The sequence below is a fragment of the Podarcis liolepis genome (genome assembly GCF_965112155.1).
Source record: "Podarcis liolepis genome assembly, chromosome: 1".
Classification (NCBI taxonomy): Eukaryota; Metazoa; Chordata; class Lepidosauria; order Squamata; family Lacertidae; genus Podarcis; species Podarcis liolepis.
In genome coordinates this window covers 90,629,048-90,651,788 of record NC_139554.1, presented here as the reverse complement: position 1 = coordinate 90,651,788, position 22,741 = coordinate 90,629,048, and the positions used below count along the sequence as shown (strand labels likewise).

The following is a 22,741-nucleotide window of genomic DNA, read 5'->3' as shown; positions in this document are numbered from 1 at the left end:
CTGTTAAACGCAGCAAGCTGGAAGCTGAGAAAGAGGGCCATGGCTGGCATCTGTTTGAATCCAAAGTCGCTGTGGCTATAGCAAAAGCAAAACCCTTTTGGGGTGTTAATGCTGTGAATGCTTTCATCGTAGGCTCAGGTTATCTATATGTATAAATAAACCACATATCCTAAAATCACCACAGCCTGCTGTGCCTCATTTCCAAAGGAAACACGAACCCTGGGTAAGTGCCTGGAATCTCTCACTACTCAGAGATTGGGGCACCGTGTAACAGTGTGTTTACTCAGAAGTCCCTCTGCGTTCATCTATGCTATGTTAGTTTGTTTAGGATTGTAGACTGAGAGCAGCAGCAGAAGCTGCCTGTCTATACAGCTGTTCACAAACAACTAGAGGGAAAGATCCAGAGTTTAGAACCAAGACTTTGACACCACTCTTTTCCACAGTACATCCCAATGCTAAAAGGAGATGCCAACCAACCAACAAACACAAAACCAGTTATGGAACACTTCATGTGGGCTTGTAAACCACCAGTGGTCTATGGTTCAGAACCTACTGCTTGAAGATGCCTTTCTGTCAGAAGCAGACATGCTAATTAGACCATAAATATGCTTTAGGTCCCCCATACATGACAAGTTTATAGAAAGTATCAAGGAATTTGAAGACGCTGTGTTCTTTAAATTTCCAAATGGATAATCTGGCCAAGGGCTCAGTCTTCCTCTCTTAAGAGGTTACAATAATGCCTGACCATTTCCTGGGAGAAACTTGCTATATTGCAAAAAGGAAAAAAAAAATCACCCTTCCCAACCAAGCATGATTGATGCCAGTGCAACTGTCTATTTCTCTTCTTGCTGCAACATGCTTAACCTGCAACATGCTTAAACACCTTGGAAATGTTTCCTTGAACTCCTAGGTCAGTCTTATGAAATCCGTCTACTTGAGAATAGGAAATTGGGAGAGTTTCAAGATTTAAACACAAAATATGTAAAGGTAAGGAGATTTTCTTCCTGCTGCTACATACAGGCACACTCTAATAAGATGGTCATACCATTGGAAGAGAATTGACTAGGGAGAGGGCAGGACTTCAGGGTGGAGTGGGGTGGGCTTTCTGATCTGAATTCCTTTCAATTCAAGCAGGAGTTGGCAGTTTGGGTTCTGGAGCCCAGTATATGCCAGTGGATTTCTGTTTTTCCTGTCTTTGAATAATTTTTACATCTGTTATTCATAAAAGACCAAATAGTACATTTACCTCACCAATCCCCAATGTGTTTTTAAGAGTTCTGGGGTCTATTCTAGGGTGTTATTTTATTTTTTTAGTATACAGCATTTTTCTGGCCTGGCCTTTTAGGCCTCAATGCTGACTTCAGGGTCCAGCATTCCTCAGAGCTTCACATTGCAGAGAAACATTGGCAACAATGGACAAATTGTATCTTGGGGGATCATGTCTATTATCATGGTTTTTTTGCTGGCGAAATGTCCCAATGAGGTCCCCCGACCTCCTATTCACATGTCTTGGATACAGAATACACCCTTAATGCTTGCTCACATGCTACATGTTGTACTCCCACAGTTACATATCTTGCTTTTCTTTAATTCTTATTCCAGCCATGGGAATTGTTGTTGGGAAGCATAACAAGAAGGAAGGTTTATCCTTTCTCTCCTTAGATGCAACTCACCAAATATCCTCCCCAACAGCTACAGGGCTTAGTAAAAAGAGAGAGAGAGAAAGGGCCCATTGACACCCCGAAGATTGGGGGTAGTCACACCTGCATGTTGCAATCCCAATAAAAAAATCTCCCTCTCCACAGATAAAGTAAAGCAAGACATGTAACTGTACGCTACACATAAAGTGAAACATATAGTTTGACCCTTATTTGGGAGATGTATTATCTTGTGTTTGATTTAAAGAGAAATGGAAAAGGTATTTAATAACTTTCTGCATGTAAATACATGACTTGTCAAGGGTGTTTAGCTATCTGTCCTTTCACCACTGCTGCTGCCACCACTCATGATCCTTATCTACAAGGTGTGGCCTTTGACAGCAGCATCCAGTGCTTACTCCTTTCCTGCTTGTATGTGGCAATAGATGTAGTGAGTAGGGGGGTCAATACAGCACAGCCTTAAACCAGTCATTTTATGAATAATTTACTAACTTGACATTTCTCCTTGGCTTAAAAACCCAGTCTTTGGGCTCAAGAATATAGCATGTGAACAAGCATTTAGCAAAACATTGTGGAGTCCCACCTTGCTCAAAGAAAGCTGCAATAAGCGTCAAAAATCCCACTGTAGAATCCGCATAAGGAATCTTTTATCCTGATCCACCTTTCATGTCATAGGCACAGCTCACAAAATGCAACTGGATCCCAAAATACGTGGGAGGAGGGAAGGTCATCAATGCAAATAGGTCATTGGATGAATAGTTTTGAGTCTCACACCCATTCCTTCAAGGGTTCTTCATTTGGATACAGATGTTCTAGTGTCTAATTTCCCCCCCCCTTCAACAAATGTTCCAATGAAATGGCTTTGCTTTAAAGAAAGGGGCCATTTGCAAAATCTGATATTCGTACTGCATATTGCAAAAGCAGGTTGTTTCGTTGTTGGTTTTTTGTTTAGATTTGGATTCCCACCCCTCAACATCCAGCATACACATCTGTAATTTTATTACATTTCTTTGAAATAATCTAATCCTTTTGTTTTTAGGTTTTCAAGTTGTATGTTCAAAATATTTCAAATCTCCTTCCTGGATAGTGTGTCACCAAAACAAGACTTCTGTAAATGGGATGTGAGGTCTAGCCAAATGGCATTGGTACCCCACAGAATAATTGCTCTATGCCTTCAGCCATATTTACAGCTTGATCCTGGTGTATTTTCAACAGAAGGATAAAAACATTCCCCAGGTGTCAATTACAGCATGAAATTAATTTGGCCAAGCTGGCTGATAATAGTAGCAGCAAAGTTGTTATCTATAGGATTGTCTTTAGACACAAAATCTTTCAGTTTCTCATTATTCTTCCTAGTCTGTTTGGTGTATATGGTGATGGGTGACCTTTGTAGAGAGCTACATCACCTTGCTTGTCAGCATTTTAAAAAGTGGAGCTTGTCTGCATTAAAAAAAGATGTACCTGAATCACTTCATTAACTTCAGCCCTCTTCTTCTCTCTCAACAGAGCATCATTCGTGTGGTTTTCCATGATCGCCGTCTGCAGTACACAGAGCACCAGCAGCTCGAAGGCTGGAGGTGGAGTCGGCCAGGAGATCGCATCCTTGACATAGGTGAGAACTTTTCATTATGTTGTCCTTTGAGGTGTTTCCTGAAGTAATCTACAAGATATTTCTTCAAGGCACTTTCACGTTGTAAAACTGCAAGCTTTAAATCAAGTCATGCTCCTCCTCATGGAATCAGAGCATCCTATATTTTTTTACAGTATATTTTCTACTGCCCCCAGCATGTAGGTATGTATTTCATTGTTTGCATTGTAAATATATTTATGCCCCACTTTTTTGTTGAAAACTAATTTACACTTAAAACCAAAACAGAACACTGCATAATCAATAAAATTACAACAACATAAAACACTGTGGTTAAAAAGCCATCTTAAATGACATCATGCCTAAGCATCCATTTTGGTTCTTAATATGAGAATACTATTTAGAAATGGCATTACAATTGCAGTCACAGCAAGATGGGGGGGATTGATTCTCATGCAAAATGGAGTTTGTTATGTTTCTTTCTGACTTTTCGAATGCATCTGGTGATTATATTGCAATGTTGTTTCTGCTCTTCAATTTTAATTTTTTTAAAATTTTAGGGGTTTTCTTCTACAGATATCCCACTGTCAGTCGGCATCCTAGATCCCAGAGCCAGCCCCACACAGCTGAATACAGTAGAATTTTTGTGGGATCCCTCTAAAAGAGCATCAGCATTCATTCAGGTAAGGAAATAACATTCTATTTTTTATTCCTTTTTAAAACAACAACAACAACAACAACCACATTCTCCTTTTAAAATCTTCTGGGACACACATTTCATTGAGTGTATATATATAGAATTTCAAACCAGAATGGATGGAAGATTTCCACTCTAGCTTTGGTTTCTTGTTCTCATATAATGCAAACAATATTTTTTTTTTACTGACAGCTACATAGATTCAAACAAAATAATTTCACATAATTGAATTTTCTTTTAAGCCTTTTAAGATTTTGAAGAGATAATAGGAATACAAGTAGAAAGAATAATACAAATATGCCATAAAGAAACATAGCCAACATACTAAGGGGAGAAAGATCAAACCTCTTCAAGTAATAAGTGAAAACAAAACCTTTCCACCTCAGCTGGCTAGGCCAAAGCAAACTAGCAATATTTTGATGGTTGTTCAAGCAGGGTGTAGAAATCCTTTTACTTAACTTCATTGCCCAGTAGTAGTTCTGGATATTACTTATTAGGAATGTGTTCAGTCCAATAAGCCATCACTTTTCACCTGGCTGGCAATGTTGCTTGTAATGGTAAAAGGTAGTTGTGCAGACTGATATCATCAATCCGCATGCAGCCGGCGCAAAAACCATTTTTGAAAATAAGTGCCATCAACTGAACAAAGAGGTAAATAAAATCAGCTGGCAGTGCCAAATTACTAATATCTTTTGCAAAACTGTAAGAGATTGTTGGAATGAGAACATTGGTGCAAATGTAATCCTCAACGTTGCCTTTTCTTTTATTATTATTTTTTTAAGAAAGTTGTTAAGGGGAAATTTGTGTTTGATAGAAAGAAGCTGGTGAGAGGGGGCGTGCACTGTAGCCTTTGCTGATTTCTTGATTATGGCAGCCTACGCATTAAACCTTTGAAACACCTTCTTTCTGTCAAAGAATTCTGGGGCCCTAAGTTACCCCTCACCGACCCACCATTTCCAGCACCCTTTAATAAACTACAGTGTCCAGAATTCTTTGCAGGTAGAGGGAGAGAATCTGCTTCAAATGTGGCTTAAAGGTATGGTGTGTCCACAGACTACAGATAATGGACAGGCTAGAAGTCTGCACTGGTCCTACTTGGGGCTTGCCAGCTCTTCTTTATAATAAAACCAAATGTTCTGTTCTGGGAACTTGAAGCCAAACCATTCCTTTTTCACTAGGTGCATTGTATTAGTACAGAATTTACTCCGAGGAAACATGGGGGAGAGAAAGGCGTACCCTTCCGGATACAAATGGACACCTTCAAACAGAATGAGAATGGCGAATACACAGACCACTTGCATTCTGCAAGCTGCCAGATCAAAGTCTTTAAGGTACAAGGGTTGTGGGATTTTCAGAACAGTTTTCACTTGGTTATGAAATTCACTTGGTGACCATGAGCAAATCGCTCTTCAACCTTGCAGGCTTGTTATGAGGTTAAAACACTCAGTTTTCTAAAGTGAGCACAATACAATACAGTACAGATAAATAATACAAAGACTAGGCTGTTGGTCGTAATGATCAAATACTACTCAATGTGGATAGGATGTGTTCATTCATTAAACAACACAAATCTCACTTTTGTCACTTTTGTTTGGATATCAAGGGAAATAGCTGCACTATCTGTTGGCTTAAAACTATTTATTCTGTGTGCTTTATAGCCTAAAGGAGCAGATAGGAAACAGAAAACAGACAGAGAAAAAATGGAGAAGAAAACTACTCAAGAAAGGGAGAAATATCAGCCATCCTATGATACAACCATTCTGACAGAGGTATGGTAGGTCTGTTGCTACAATGCCAAATGGTACTCAGGTGTGAGACAGTGCTTCCCTCTCAAAGTTTAGAAGTTTGCAATGTAAGGAGCAGTATTTATCCTTTCAGAAAAATAAATAAATATGTGATTGATTGTTTCAAAATTAGAAACACTCAACCAGTGTTACTCAACCTGGCCTGTGTATGTATCCAGTGCAACCTTAAACATCTAATGAGCCTTCCCTTATGTCATAGTCCAACAAAAGATCTGAAAGTAGGTTTGTTGCTTTCAGGTCTCGTATTTTCAAATCTTGACACAACAGGCTAGCAGTGTTCATGAGATTACCAAAGATGTGAGGATTCATATTTGTTTAGGTTCAACTCACCAGGTTTTCAGGAGTGAACACAACAATCAGAACAAGTGCAGAGTGTTAAGAGACTTTCACTTCATGGGTTGGAACCAACATCTGTATCTGAAAAGAGATACATACTTCCAGTAGTAGGGGCTCCCTTTGGTAGGGTATTTTTGAGAGTGGACTGTTTTTAGATTAAGTTTAGGAGGCTAGTTCATAACCTTTGGCTGAGCACACAAGCTACAACATGGAGATAAGGCTGTGTGAGCTAGCAAGCACATGCAGGGTTGCAGCAATTCTAAGTGCTTCCGTGATCATGGGTGCCAGAGCAGCCCCATGTAGCTGCTTGTGAATTTTTTTTTTATTTGTAAGATTTATATCCTGCCCTGCCCTTAATTGTAAGTGATCTTGGGATGGGTCACATTCAGATAGAAACATAAAATAAATAAATAAAATCTCAAATATGAATCACTTAATCTGTTTACGAAAACAATACAGGGTGGCTCAGTTTCTTGCTGCCCATATGCACAAAAACCTGGAGGGGAAAAAATAGGTATTTTATCTGGTGCCAGTTCCTGTGGAACTGTCTCTGTATGGTTGCAGACTTGGGTGAGCCTGAGGCCGATCCTGGCATTGCTCCTGCATGTTTTAACTGGCCATTTATCTAAACTGCCCTGGTGGGTGTTTTGCTTCTGTAACTTGCTGCGGGAGATGTTTGTGCAGTATGCTCTGTGACCTTTTAGCCTCTTGCATTCAGCAATGGACTTAAACTGTTGTGTGCCATTCTGTGAGGTAGGGAAAGATAGATGTATCTTTTCTCTTTCATCAATCTGCCTTACCTGTCTAATCATTTTCATTAAAATAATGCACCATGTAGTCTGATCACATAATTGATGCTCAGAAGTACTTGGGAAGCAACCGCACACTTTGGCATCCTGGCCAGGAGCATAAAAGTCTGATTCTGTGCATGGCAGCAGCTGCACTCAACCAAAGCCAAGGTTGTACAAAACAGTCTAGTCTTGTGTATGATGTACTAACTAGCTATGGCCAGTCAATGTAGCAATTTCGAACGGTATGCTCAACAATGACATAAGCTTCCTCTGAGTCTCCTAGGAAGGTTAGGTACCATTTTGCTTGCTAGACTTCAGTGCATTTTGACATCTTAAAAGTTCACGCCATTGCAACACCAGATTAAATAGTAACTTTAGCCCACCCCTTCTTATTTGTTTTAAAGAGGAGCAGAAACAAATTTGCTTCTTCTCATTCACAAAACCTTTTTTTATTTGTATACGTTTTAGTCAGCTGCAATATAATGTGACCCACAGTTCATGAGACCTTTACATAGAAAGTGACCTATTTCCAAGGAGCTGCCAGATTAAGGTGACCTGCTGTTGACAGGAATGGCCTTTAGCACCTTGAAGCAGGAAATCATATGGCCCTTGTTACTAAAGAGTTAAATATTTCCTAATGTTTGTTTGCATTTGCTGAGGAGAGAAATCCTAGGGAATGTCATGGATTGCCTTACTATCATTGTAAACAGAAGACATATTGTGTAGAAGGTTCCTGGGCTCTTAACAGGTTATTTAGACAGACTTAATTCTGATTGTATGCCAGCAAAGAAAAAACACTAGGGGAAACATTTGTTTGTTTGGTTTGATAGCCTTGTGCCATCTTTCCTGTAAGACCCATACTGTGTGCTGCTTCCTTTGACATCATTCAACAGTTTGAGCGGTCAACAGTGAATCACGACAGATCATATTTGGTGCTATACTTGTACAAAATGCTAGTTCTTTCTGCTGAAGTGCATTGGTTCCATTCATTTATCACTCCACTCTCCATGATGTAACTCTCCCAAGTTACTAACTGTTTTGTACCACCACTTCTGGGCTAACACCAAGTACTATGATTATTTGTACTTGAATGGGTAGAAACTTTTGGAACTCTTTGGAATATGTGCAAAGCTAGCATATTGGAAAGAAAGTTGTTAGGCTCTTGCCACCAACCCAAAGTATTCCTGGCCTTGGTACCACCTTTCCCTGCCCCATCCCTGTCCTGGTCGGTATATTGTTGCCAGGAAGAAAGCACTGCCATGCTGCCCCCCTCCTTGCTCCAATGCAGAGCTGCTGACTTCTAGTAACCCTCTGCTAGAAAAATAACAAAATAGAAAAAGAAAAAATGTTTGAATCAAGAGTGATTTTTTTTTTAAGGGGTGTGTGATGATAGACTGTCACTCATAAAGATGTACAATTAGTTGTCACTAGTGAAGGTGCAATAAAAAGTAGTTTTGAAAGAGAATAGGACTTCAGTTTCTGACTCCCCTTTGAAGCATGCTCTTAATGTTCCTAATTTGGTTTTGTTTAAACAGTGTTCCCCGTGGCCAGATGTGCCTTATCAAGTGAACAACGCTCCGTCTCCAAGTTACAACAGCTCTCCAAACAGTTTCAGCCTTGGAGATGGGTACGTGATAAATATTTTATCTTTTCAGCTGACATTGGAGCCCCAGTTTCATGTTTTTGTTTCATAAAAAGAAAAAAACCACACGTGTAAAAGATAAGGAAGTTTTAACTTCGCATTTAGTGTTATGTTGGAGCCTGCAATTCAACCCAAATATTATTTGCCGAGATTGCGAGACATACTGCTGTGCTCTTTTACTGCTCCCACTCGCTTGAAAGGTACTTGCATATTTAAATTACTTGAAGCATTTTCATGCCACTCTTCACCCAAAGTAGGTTCCCAGCATGACTCATGTCAATAAATGTCAATGATGAGACAGTTCTTGCCCTCAGGTTTGCAACCTAAGAGACACAAAACAAAAGGAAAAGGGGATTGGGAGGGAGGAGAGAAAAAACAAGCTCAGGCCTTAGTTTTAATTACAGAGTTGTTGCAGTAACCAGCTACAATGGAAAGATCTTGAAATGAGCAATGTCCTGTCCCATCTCTCCCACTCCTATAGCCTGATGGAATGGAAGAGATTCCTTTTTAAACTTATGCCTACTGTTGGCAGGTGTAGGGGAGGTGGGTTTCTTTAAATAAATAAATAAATATACTTATTTATATCCTGTTATTTTTCCAAGAAGTTCAGGGTGGCATACATGGTTCTCTGCTTCTCCTTCCCCATTTTATTCTTTCGTTAATCCTGGGAGGTAGGTTAGGTTGAAAAATTGTGACTGGCTCAAGGACTCCCAATGAACTCAGTAATTGGATGACGGTTTGAACTTGCATCTCCCCGATCTTAGTTTGACCATTGCACCTCTCTGGTCTCCTTAATCCTAAATTAGCCAAGAATAAAGAATTTTTTAAGTCTTAAAATAAAACTCCCCTCCCCTCCTAATCTCCTTGAACATATTGGATATCCTTTCTATAGCAGCTACATTCCAAATCTGTAGAATCCAAGGGATTTGTGTTGCATCACTTCTTTTTCTTTAAAGGGGGGCAGTCTTTCCATGTAGAACATAATAGCCTCCTTTTAAAAAACAAAGCAAAACCGAAACACATTTTGACTTCTCTTAGTGGAAACAACATGGTCTGCATGGTCTGTTATTTTGAACACCTGATTAGGCAACTTGTACTTGGAACGTGTTTCATTCATATACAGTGGTACCTCGGGTTAAGAACTTAATTCGTTCTGGAGGTCTGTTCTTAACCTGAAACCATTCTTAACCTGAGGTACCCCTTTAGCTAATGGGGCCTCCCACTGTGTCTGCACAGCAGCCATGCAATTTCTGTTCTCATCCTGAGGTAAAGTTCTTAACCCAAGGTACTACTTCCGGGTTAGCAAAGTCTTTAACCCAAAGTGTTTGTAACCTGAGGTGTTTGTAACCTGAGGTACCACTGTAATCCATCTGGAGAGAGGGAGAGAAGTGGGGACGGGGGAGGGACAAGAACCAGCACTATTGAGGAGAGACGTTAAAAAAATCCTTTTTTCTTTCCCAATTCTGTACAATTTTTAGCAACAGTTCTCCAACTCACCAGGCGGAGCTCCTGCCTCCCAGCAATGACGTAAGTATTTGAGATCATGTTAATGTGGTGCTTTTCTTTTTTTAGGACACTGGTGAACAGTTCATTTCAAGACCCTCTTATTCTTTTTGCAATGTAGCATCTCCTTCCCTCTGCTTCTATTCAAGATGCTCAGCAGTGGCTTCAGCGAAATAGGTTTAGTCCATTCTGTAGACTCTTTTCAAGTTTCTCAGGTATGTGTGTTAAAATGGCCCATGTGCCTTTTATCCTTCCTAATGTTCCTTCAAGGGGGTAACTCTGTTCTTTAAGTAATATAGACCATTGGCCTTTCTGTATGGATAGTCCTAATGGGAAATAAATGCACACTGATTTCACACTGCACCATTCCTCAAGATTATGCTCTTTCGGTGGGAATTCTGCATATTCCCAACACTCAGAAGCAACATTCTGTATCTGGGGCAGGGGAGAGGTGATGCCGCTCTCCTTCCCCTGCTCCCCCCAGTAAATAGTGCATCCATTTTTTCATGGACAGCATCATTCTGTAAAACACAAATTCTGGTGGGCTTTCCTTGGTTTCTTCAGTTTGGGGTTTAAAAGTGGAGAAGTGACCTTCACATACCCGCACCCTTGCCTGAGGACCATGCACTTGGACAGCCATTTTAGTTGGTTCAGGAGATGTCAGTTATACAATGTGAAAGATTCCTTGCTTCTGTGTTTAGTTACACTATGAGCTCAATTTGCACATGCTGCTGGAAGCAGGTTTTTGTGTCTGAGACCAGAAGTAACATGATTTTGGCCATGGCCATGACTACTTCCTTCTGGATCTCTCCTCTCCCCACACATGCAATAGATTTGCACAAAAATATCTCTGTCAAGTGACTGCTTGCAATATTGGTTTTTTTCTAATCAGAACTTGTATTCCTCCAGCACCTGTCTTAACAAACCTGTAAAATTTGATTCGGTATAGAAGCTTGTTATTGGGGGGAAATGACTTTTGCTTGAAATGTTCAGGTGCCGACTTATTGAAGATGTCCAAAGATGACCTTATTCAGATTTGTGGCCCAGCTGATGGCATTCGACTTTATAACGCCATTAAAGGAAGGTTTGTCACATTTTCTGTTACAGCACCAGTTACTGCATTTTCAAATTTGGGGGGGGGGTTGTGTGCAGTGGGGAGATCCTTAAAAGCTTATGTGTCACTGGAGACATACAAGACATACATAGTAAATAATAAAATTTGACTGCATCTTGGGATGGTACACTGATCAGCTGAGAGTTAGTGACAAGGTCACTCAATAAGCTTTGTGGCTGAACAAAGATTTGAACTCGAGTCTTCCCAGTCAGTCTTGACACTCTAGCCCAGGTGAAGGCAGGCTTCAGGCTTGTGGGGTCCACTTGGTATGTTACTAAACCTCAGCTAGAATCTGATCCAGAAGACATACACTTAACATTTCTCAGCTCAGGAATTTGTTCTGAATACCAGAAATGAACTGAGTTCACTATCATTCCATAGCTGCCTCCACCCCAAAAATACTTTTGAATATTCCCAGCTTTTTTCATTCCAGCAATATCATTTGGTGGTGGTAGCAGACTCTTCTATTGTTGAGCAATTGGGAGAAAGAAATCCATGCTGATTTACCAGTAGATTCCAGTCTACCTTCTGCACACCCCTGTTCTAGGCTTTGCATCACAATTGGGTCTCTACGCAGTTATCCAATTTCATGTGCAGAGCAGCGCCGTGCCCAGTTGGAAGCGTTGTGTCCTGTTACAGTGCCAATACTGAAAAGAATATTGTTTTGCCTGTAGGAATGTAAGGCCCAAGATGACCATTTATGTATGTCAGGAACCTGAGCAAAACCGGTCTCACCTTCATCAAAAACGAGAGAATGGAGATGCTAATCTGTGTAGTAAGTGTCTTGTTCGTTTTGGCAAAGCTTGCCAGCCTTTCGTAATAAACTCTACATCCTTTGAAAAACTCTGGCTACCCGATAAAATCTATCTCATGGGTAGGCAAACTAAGGCCCGGGGGCCGGATCTGGCCCAATCGCCTTTAAATCCGGCCCACGGACGGTTTAGGAATCAGCGTGTTTTTACATGAGTAGAATGTGTGCTTTTATTTAAAATGCATCTCTGGGTTATTTGTGGGGCATAGGAATTCGTTCATTTCCCCCCCTCAAAATACAGTCCAGACCCCCCCCCCAAGGTGGACTGGCCCCCTGCTGAAAAAGTTTGCTGACCCCTGGTCTATCTAATTGCTATTAGTATGATCAATTTCAAAAGTTCCTCTTTTCCAGAATGAACCCAAAGTCATATAACCTCTCCCCACACCACACACCACTAATAGCTTAGGGACTGATCCTGTTCAGCCAACACACTCACTAATACATAGGTATGAACAGACACAGGGTTGCATTTAATGGGAGGAATTCAACACCACACTCTCCTGATCATTCCACCAGTGCAAACATTTTGTCTTTCCAGATGGAATAACCTCCCCCCTTGCCCTGTGCACTGTTCTGGGGGTTAGCCTGACATCCCCTCAAGCTAATTTTAGCGTGTGAGAGAGTGGCTGTCTTCTCTTCTTAGAGTCACCAGATTATATATAAAAAAACCAGGAGTAAATTTTGGCAGGTGCATCTTACAATGCAGGATTCTACCCACTGAAATCCTGTCAGCTACAGAATGGTTAAAAGTCACGCTGCTTGCCTCTCTGTGAAAACACACTCTCTCTCTCTTTATAATCTGTGATTGTCTTCCAAACAGGGAAACAGTGATGGTGGCCGTTATGAGTAGTTTCCAGCAAATATTGAAGCAGAAAATTTTCCTATGCAAATCAGGGTAATTTGCATCAGGAAATTTCTTGCTGCCCCAGGGAGTGGCCTAATTTAGCAAATTTGTTTAAGAAACTAAGCTGAAAAAAGGTATCCCATGTTATATTTTTTTCGCCCAATACACCTTAAATATTTTACTTGAAGTATTTAGAGGGAAGGATTTTAAAGCGCACTTTTAATATGCTTTAAATGTTACAGTACATAGATTTTTTTTTTTAATTGGAGTACTTGTAAAAATTTACAAGACAACCAACAGTGTTTGAATTTAAGGAAAAGCAGAATGACATTCTTGCTAAGGATAATCACCTTAAAAACCTTAATTAAAACTTTGAAACTGCCAAGTTTGCCTAATATTATTATATCACAACTGGCATTCATGAACTTATGAAGTGGTAATTTTTCCACCCCACAACACTGGACGGTGGTAGTGTCACTACTATTAACAGCACTCACCTTGAGGTTAGAATATGTTCTGTTTGTGGAGCCTGACCCACCAGTTGAAAATGAATGATTTGTTGGGTCAGGATGTTAGTTTAAACCAGCCCCCTCCCCAAAACACTAAACCTGCCTGGCAAGGATAGGAAACTGCTACACATGTTCTGAATGTTTTAATGATTATCATTTCTAAAAGCAACACTTAGGCTTGTGGTTACGTTCCTGGGGCTAATCTAGCTGAGCACATGTTTGCTAAAAAGAAAAATAGAAAAATTGTAGTGGTATTAAAATCAGTGAGCATACTGGAAAGGAAAACAGTTTTCTGTGCCTTACTTCATAGTTTTCCCCAAGCTGGCTGGAGGCAAAGGCACCCAAACATGGGAAGGTGAGGTGGGGAAAAGCTTAGCTCCCCCATGTGCTTATTTTGGTGATGAAAAGGACACCTACTCCCTCTTTCATAAGAGCATGCATATTTTGAATTTTTCATATCTGAACTGCAAAATTAAAAATGCAGAAATGTGCAAAAGTAATGACTGGGTGGCGACTTCTTTCTGTCATGATTATGAACTTAAAAGGTTACTTCTAAATGCTTTTCTTCTCTTAAGTCTTAATATTCTAGTGTGTGCTAAGACAAAAGCAAATGAGGGCTGCTTTGCAAAAATTAAATATTTTCCCTTAAATATATGCAAATCCATTGGTGCATGTCTAAATATTTCTCTTTCCCCAATACTGTTGCAGTATACCATGCTATCTTCTTAGAAGAGCTGACAACAGTGGAATTGATGGAGAAGATTGCCAACTTGTACAGTATTTCCCCACAGCAGATAAACCGAATCTATCGGCAAGGACCTACAGGGATCCATGTATTGGTGAGCAATGAGGTAAGAGTTTTAACTGGAATGCATCCCATCTAGTTCTAGCTATTGATGTGTTTAGGACCTGTTCTCTGACCTTAGTGTGACTGACCTTCATAATGCTGTGGATTGTGTGTTTTGCTCTGGAGGCTCTGAGTTCTAAAATGCTAGAACATATATGCAGCGTTAGCAGTGAGGATCACGATATGAAGAACCTGATTATAAAGCTCATTTTGCTTTCCTGTTTATACAATACTTTTTGGTAAGGATGTTTATGAAGGGAAGTAGTCCTCTTATCAAGCATTGTTGACAAAGCTGGTAATGAAATGGTGGGAAAGGCATATTCATTGCTTTCTCCTGGACTCTCTTCCACTTCATTTCAGCTCATATAGTGCACAGCCTTGGCCTCAATGTTTAAAATTGACTCTTAGAGGTTGTGCTTGTCTCAAGTGAATAGGCACAATTTCAAGTGGCCAATAGGTAAGATTTCAGCACCATGAACAGTTCCTTCTGCCTTTACAGATTCTATAACATTTTGCTTCTGCTAGTCTCCATCTTCAGATTTGTTCCCTTGCCTAAAAACCACAGATACTGAAAGGCAATTCGAAATATAGAAGTATCTGGGGAACATAAAAAATTACATTTTAAGCATGCAGTACAACCACATTCCCGATAAAATAATGGTACTGAAACATGCAATCACTTTCACCCCTAGAAAGTAGAAAGAATTACAGAGAACCCAATATTTCCCCTTTCGCGTTGACATTGCTTTGTCAGTGAGTTAGTTTAATGGTTGCGTTCAAAAGTGAGTGAGCTTCAACAAGCTTGAGCAAAGTATCTGGTTTGTGTGCTAACCCCCTTATGCATGGCCAGTTGAAGGACTTCTGCCAAATTTAGTTCCATTTTTAAAGAATCTCTGCTATGAAGCTGGCTTATTAAGCTTGCTATAATCTCATTCAAACAATCTGCACCATTGCTTAACTTTGACTTAGTGGGGTGGGGGGGGTGGGAGAAGGGCACACGGAATCTTGCATAACAAAATGTTAAAGCTGAAATATATGTACAACATGGAAAATACTTTGCAAAAACAATAAAACCTTTTGAGCCCTCATCCAAGTTTCTTGGAAGCAACAAGATGTCATTCATATGGGAGCAAGAATCCCACTTACTTGCTTCCAACCATTCCCACGAATGTCTCATTCTGTTCTATGCTGCATATTTTCCATGGTAAATATTCCCAGCCTTTTCTAATTAAGCTGTGGGCTGCATGCTCTAGAATCACTTAAGAACCATCGTTGTATATGACCCCTGGAGAACACAGTTAAAGCAGAGAGCAAGGCTTCCAGTGCAACTGTGGATGAAGCCTGCAATTTTTATTCTGAAAGTCTCCCTACCGTTTCACTCTGATGAATCTGAAACCTTCAGTGTTTGAATAGTCATGAAGTGTTTTAAGGCAGCCTCTGGAAAGAAGAATTGCCTCAACCAGCTAGGGTGCAAGGAGACCCTTCATTACATGCTTGAGTTACTGATTAACAACAACAATTGCCTTATTTTTGTGTTCTGGTGGCAGGGCAGCAAGAGTGATGCAAACAGCAGTCGCCAATTGGATGTTCTTCATGCATCATTAGATATGGTGTATGGGTGCAGCACTGGACTTAATTTTGGTGGATATTTTTCTGTGTGAAGGTGACTGGGGAGTAAGAGCACTGTTGTGTGGAGGAAAGCATAGCCTAAGAAGACGGAAGTCAATGACTATCACCTATGATAACACCTAGCACAACTTAAGTCACACACACAGAAGACCCATTGAAATTAATGGGCATGACTAATGGAGTTGGTTAGGTGAATCTTGACCTCCATTTTTGGGGGTGGTGGGCTTTATAGCTCCTCCAGTCTCTACCATTTGCTTATCTACCATTTTTGCATGTGTGCTGCTGCAAAAATTCCTCTAGGAAGCACCTCATGGTTGCACGTCCTTTTTGAATAGCCATACTGGCCTCTGTACACTGACAGTTCCTTTGTTTTCAGACTAATAGCACCCTGTTGATTAGGAAATGTATATTTCCTTTCTGAAGAAAATATGTGTGTGTCAATAAATTCCAGATTTCTTCCATTTGTCTTTTTTATCCAGATGGTACAAAACTTTCAAGATGAATCTTGTTTTGTCATCACGACGTTAAAAGGTACTGTATTTTTTGCACCATAGGGCGCACCGGACCATAGGGCGCACCTAGTTTTTAAATGGGGAAATCAATAAAAAAAAATCTCCCCCCCCAGCCCCAAAGAGCAGCGTACAGGCTGCGCACAACCTCTCCCTGCCGGAGAGGATCCCGCTTGCTGCTTTGGCTTCCTCTTTAGCCCCGCGCAATCTCTCCCTACCGGGAGAGGCTGCATGCAGCTAAAGAAGACATAGCCCGGTGCAGCCTCTCCCTGCTGGAGGGATTGCGCACAGCTATGGAACAAGCCAAGGCAGCCAGCGGGATGGATCGCGCTGGCTGCTTTGGCTTCCTCTTTAGCCCCACGCAACCTCTCCCTCCCGGGAGAAGCTGCACGGGGCTAAAGAAGCCATAGCCCCTTGTAGCCTCTCCCTGCCAGAGGGGTTGCACGCAGCTATGGCACAAGCCTGCATTCGCTCCATAGGACGCACACACATTTCCCCTCAATTTTTGGAGGGGAAAAACTGCGTCCAATAGAGCAAAAAATACGGTATATACACATATTTCCTGCCACAATAGTAGGATTTGCCTTCACCAAAATAAGGGTGTTGGAAGTCACTTAAGGGGATCCAAAAATTCTCAGACGTAAAATGACAAATGCATAAACAGCCAAACAGGATAGTCAGATACTATGAAACCAGAAAAAGGGGTGGTGTCACCCTTTCCTTCAGGGGCCTCAAACTTGAGACGTGAAAGTTCCCAAAAGCAAAGAAGCGAAGTATGCACTGTTCTGCCAGTGCATTTATACCACACCAACCCCCCTGCTGCCTTGTCTCTCTCACTCCCCCTCCTGGTAAGGTACACCTACCTACCTGCCAGGAAGTTAGCATAGTGGCTCTATCTATTTAGTTGTTCAACATTTGCTAATTCTTTTCCATATATGAAGCTCCTCATGTAAACTATCATTTCCATGCATTGGGGTTCCTTTGCTTCTGCCCATATATTTATATATTTCTCTTAGCTAGTGTTCTGTCACCTTTCCTTCCACACTATACCAAACTTATTTTCTTTTGTAATGTGACTAAAACTACTTGGATTTTCTAACAATCCACATCCCATAATGTAGTACTAAGATTACAGTACATAAATTATTTCTTGAAATGGATGTCCACAGCCTCTTGGTTTGTCACACAATTTGCATCTGTAGAAAGTGCAGACTAGTAGGATCTTCAGTCAGGTATGTGTATGTGTGTGTGTATTTCAAAGTTTGAAGTTAAAGCACTGATTAAAGGTTTCTCCCCTCTTTTTCTCTCTCTCCTGCAGCTGAAAGTAATGATGGCTACCATATCATTCTGAAATAACCCTCTTCTATGTATGTTGGGACTTACAACATTATGATGCCTCACTGCAACCCAGACTGAAAAGATGGAAAACTCATTTGTATAAAAGTGTTCTTATTAACTGAATGCCCTAGCAGAAAAATTAAAGTGTGTAAATTTCAGAGTGTTGGGGACTAGACGTGGTCTTCGGAGTTCATCTGATTATTGTTTTGAATTGCCTTTCCTTTTTAGAACTACTTGTATGCATTTTTGTTCATTGTTCAAAACCATGTGCCTTATTAAAACAAAAACAACTTAATATGAAAAGCACTTCTGTCAACCCTCCAGGGACTAGCATTATAAAGGCTGATCATCCTGGTTACAAATGTCGCTAAGTGTATATACAGTACTACTTTTCCTTCTCTTCCTAGGTAATATAGATAACCAGACAGCTATGGATTCTTTCTTCTTAAAGCAAATTTGCAATTATCACCTAAGTTCCTAAGGAGGGTAGTTACTTTCCTGCATGCTTTTTTTGTGTTGCATCTGACAACAGACCAAGCAGAAGCGCTATTTCCAACCCCCCTTTAATTATTCTATATAACTCTTACTTGCTCATTTTAATTAGGTGGCTTTGTTTTAGGACTTCAAATTGAAAAAAGGACAAACCAGGGCAAATTTTGCCCTCAGCTGAATTGTGCCCCTCATTTGTGGCTATGATATTTCCCCCCAGTAAAACTCAACAGCTACCACTGAGATCTGCTGGAGAAATGAAAAGGGCTGACTGGAGAAATGGGCAGGTTTTGCTGCACATCCAGTTTGCAGTTGCCCCATGGAACTCCGTGAGAGATTTAACTTTGGAAGAAAGCACACTAGCTCTGTGGGGGGGGGGGGGGAGAGAAGTTATATATGAGGGGAGAGGTTAGCAAATACTTATCCTCCAGGGCATGGAGCAAGCACTGACCCTCATCCAGTAATGTGTTCACAAACTGGTCTCCTTTCTGCTATAAAAGTAAACTGGTTCCATTCACTTGTATGACAGAAGGTTATAGGTTTGGTCAAAGATCTCTCACGTGCCTTGGACTTTGCTTATGGCTGTGAGCAACATTTCTTCCTCCTTTTCTGAACACTCTTGTTTCAGGCTCCTTGCTTCAAAAGCTCTCAAGGCAATGTTGTCGCTAAGGGAAAGAGGAAAGATGGAAACTTTGCATTCCTCTCCTCATGTCTACCCTTCCCTGGAAGTTGTATGTGCATATCATATGCCTGCTTCACCAACAATTGTATGTTAAGCTTCTTAAGTTTATAAGGTCTGTGCTATTTCCACTTGCATCTATGGATTTGAATATTCTCTATTTGTTTTTTAGAAACAGTTGCTCCCCTTTCTGTTTTTTTCTTTCTTTTTCTCTTTACACCCCATCCTGCTACCACTTCTTCCTTTTGAGTACGGATTATAGAAGCTTGTATATAGATAGGTATAAATAGAGACACTCATGGTCCTAACTTTAAATATTTAAAAGCAAGAGTCCCATAATTTTGGGGGCTGTTTTAACATGGCTCTGAAGTTGTCAGTAAAACTAAGGAATCTTGCAAATTTTCATAATACTTAAGAAGTTAAATGGACGTACCAATACAGTAATCATAAAGAAGTATAGGAAGCAAAATATTCAGAAAGAAATGTCCCATAGTCTAACTGGGGAGGTGTTTGCTCTGTTGATTTCTCAGTTCTGCTCCAATCCAGAAATTGGGTATAAATGTTTTCTCTTACCCAAATTACCCCCTAAGTGATTCTAATGTATTAATGTATTTTCAGATATTAATGTCACAGGACATATTGTCATAAAGGCAGACAGCTACTTCTGTGGCAAAATAAGTCTAATTACTTTGCTGATATGAGTGCCTTCTTGTGATGCTCTTTTCTAAAATGTGTGTTTTTGTTGTTGTTCCCCTATCGTCTAATTTGGCAACTGAGGCTGCAATCCTGTACCCGCTTATCTGGAAGTAAAGTCTCATTGAACTCAATGGGCCTAAGCTGCTGAGTAGACTTGCAGATTTTGCTGTGAGCAATCTTATGAAAATCTTTGTGTATAAGTAACACTTTCCTCTACTAATATTGTAAAGAATGTTAAGCTGGATGGACACACGCACAGTGTTATGCGGTCAGTCTATCATTGAGCTGGACACTTGCACCCTGATCCATTGAGTGCAGTGGGTGTGCAGAAGCAGGCTTCTGTGCAGTGATTCCCTGCTGCATCAGGAACCATGCATACAGAAGAGTAATGCACATGTAACTCCCTTGTTTGGTTAAGGGCACTGCCTGCAGTGCTGGTCACTGAAGTAGGATGGTGCATTCAATGGCCAACAGATGGCCAACGCCCAGATGGGTTGGAAAGACTTTATATGGCTGCCTCCTCTAACATTTGACAGGTATCTGTTGGGTTAAGTGCACATGGCTCATTCCTCATGTGCAACAGTGCATGGGTCTCCTTCAATAAAGGAGAACTTGCCTTTATCTGACTCGTAGAGTGAAGGGAAACAAAAAAAATATTTTTACACTCCCTGAATGGCTCTAATGGGCACAGCTATCATAGAATAATGTAAATCATGGTTCAAAATTACATTTAGCACATTTGTAATTTGTTGTGTTTCACAGAAGTATAAACACTGTACTTTTGGTAAAGGAAATCCTGACTTCTTTAACATAATAATAATTAATAATAATAATCACAGCTTTTTATAGCAGATGGGTAGATAACCATAGAAATAGACTGGACAAAGCTTGATATATTTTAAGTTAACAAGTGCTGAGCTGTCGCTGAGCTGTCTGTGTTAATAACAACACATTTTCCCTGGCTTATTTGTACCTCTGAAACACTGAACTAGAATTCTTTATAGTCCTCCAAAGGAAGATGACATTTATTAGGTGGAGTTAGCATTAACGTGCCGATTACCTCTACACGCACATAGGAAAACATTGTTTGCCAATATTCCATTTCACTGTCGCTGTAGTCTGGGATAAGGTGTGTAAACCTCATTTTGGGACTGGAGTTTTCAGCATGCACAAGGAAGTTGACTAACTTTAATACTTTTTAATAGGCTTGTCTCAGGAAAAGCTTTAAATTAGTACCTCCCCACCCCCCTTGTCAAATGTATATTTGTGTGTTTTGCACTCGACTTTGTTATCTTCTGGAGGGGGGAAAGCTCTTAAATCTCTCTCTTAAAAATTAAATTTCTTTTGTCTGATTGGGGGTAGGTATTTCTGTCTTTCAAAAGGTTATGGGAGTTCAGTTTTCTTCACCTGTAATGCAGCAACCATTTAAATGGGTGTGATTTAAATGAAGGGGGGAGGAAGGGAGGTCAAGGATAAAGAGTTGTGAGTATACTGCCAGATTCTCTCTTGGTTTTTATATATAGATTTTTTTAAAACAAAAACAAAAACGAAACCTGCATATTTTGCACTGGCCATTCTACTGTTGTACGGAAGAAAAGACACATCTGTATTTAGACTCTGTGCTCCAGTAAAAATGCAAATAAACTTTGTAAGAAATACCTTGCACTTTTTACCTAGATGGATCGTGTGTTTTCACCGTATAACATTTAAGTACTTCCTGTTTGGGTTTACTCTTGCGACTTCAGAACCAACATCAACATCAGGGCCTGCTCCAGTTGGACAGTCCACTAAACACATACATGCATCTCCAGGACCACATTTATATTTCATATACTATTATTTGTTTTAGTAGTTTGAAATTGTTGACCCCCTTGGGTGTGTTGGCAGAATAGGTGGTATGTAAATATCGGCTAGTATCTAATGTAGCTCTAGCAATACATCCCATTCATTGCAAGGCAAGAGCTATGCAAAGGATTTGTCAGAAATGGGCCTCTTTCAGGAGAAGAGAGTTTGAAAGGTGTTACAAGTAGGCTGGTTAAAAGCTAAACCTCTGCTGCTCAGGTTTCCTTTGGATGGGGATGCATTGGTGCTAGAATTATGATAGGGGGCGGGTAAGACGGAAGAGAGCAAATTCACAAGTTTAGCCAGATCACAACCTCCATGCACAACCTCTGTATAGCCTCGTTAAGTTGCTGTGGTGTCACAAAAAGTAAATTATGGTTCCCTTTGCCCTACTGGCTTTCATCAACACTCTGGAAATGGGGACATCTGAACAGGAAATGGAAAGATCCCATAGAGCTGTAGCAGGTCATTAAAAAATGTTCATGGTGACTGGCATATTCCTCAGAATCTGGTACCAGCTATGGAAAATTTTTAGCCTGAAAACTGCAAAGACCTCGAAATCAAACCTATTGCCACCCTGGCTTATACAAAGTCCTTAATAATCCATATTTCCAATCTATTCTATGTCCTTGTGAAAACTCCCTATTATTGTAGCCATAATAAGGAATGGTTTGCTTGGCCTTGGCTCCTCTAGAGACTAATTTCAGCCCTGAAAATAGAGATAATTCTTTTGTGACTGGGGTGAAGGCACATGTCAGGGCTGCCTCAGGTCTCAGCTCACAAAAGACCAACGCCAAGTTCTTCTTATATACAAGGATGTTTATTGCAGTTCATTATTGGTTCCACAACCGAGGCGCACAGCCCCGCGTCTCTTAAGCTTAGACATTAGAAGTCCCCTCTGAATCGGTCCCTCACCTACACCAGTTTAATAAGCTAACGCTGCTCCACCTTTTTCTCTCTTTCCTTTTCCGCAGGGTCTTTCTGCCCGCCGGGGTTCCCCCCCTCCTTTCTCCTGAAGCGGAGTCTCCAGACTGCTCCTGCCCCCTCCTGCGGGCTTTGGGACCTGGCTCCTCCTCCTCCGGGCTCCCTGTTCTTCCGCGCGCCTCCTCATTTGAACTTGGCGCGCGCCCCCAACCTCTGACCTTCCTTTTGACAGTTATGCTACTCCCCTCACTGCCTTCCTCCCCTTCCGGGAGAACGGCTTGCTCTGATCCCTCCCCTTTCTCTGTCGCCGGAGCTGCTCCCTCTGACACACTGGAACCTCCCCCTCCCTCGCTGCGCTCTGGTGGGGAGGCTGGCCATGATTCCCAGCTGCCGCTTTGGGGTCCCCTGCTGGCCCCCCGCTCCTGACACTTTCCCCCTGGGGCTCCCCTTGCCCTTACCACAGGCGCCCCGTTCTGGGAATCCTCTGATT

General features: G+C 40.9%; 1 protein-coding gene across 1 annotated transcript in view; it reads left to right on the top strand.

Annotated features, from left to right (window-relative positions):
- The window catches only part of TFCP2L1 (transcription factor CP2 like 1), a 37,660-nt gene extending 16,510 nt beyond the window's left edge, over positions 1–21,150 (top strand). The window contains exons 3-15 of the mRNA XM_083490634.1: positions 911–987; positions 3,165–3,270; positions 3,823–3,929; positions 5,122–5,274; positions 5,602–5,712; positions 8,411–8,502; positions 9,996–10,044; positions 10,142–10,235; positions 11,014–11,104; positions 11,809–11,909; positions 14,007–14,149; positions 16,254–16,305; positions 17,602–21,150. Coding sequence (XP_083346760.1) covers positions 911–987; positions 3,165–3,270; positions 3,823–3,929; positions 5,122–5,274; positions 5,602–5,712; positions 8,411–8,502; positions 9,996–10,044; positions 10,142–10,235; positions 11,014–11,104; positions 11,809–11,909; positions 14,007–14,149; positions 16,254–16,305; positions 17,602–17,639 — 1,214 coding nt within the window. The 3' untranslated portion in view covers positions 17,640–21,150. The remainder of the gene's footprint in view (positions 1–910; positions 988–3,164; positions 3,271–3,822; positions 3,930–5,121; positions 5,275–5,601; positions 5,713–8,410; positions 8,503–9,995; positions 10,045–10,141; positions 10,236–11,013; positions 11,105–11,808; positions 11,910–14,006; positions 14,150–16,253; positions 16,306–17,601) is intronic.
- Positions 21,151–22,741: the final 1,591 nt, after the last annotated feature.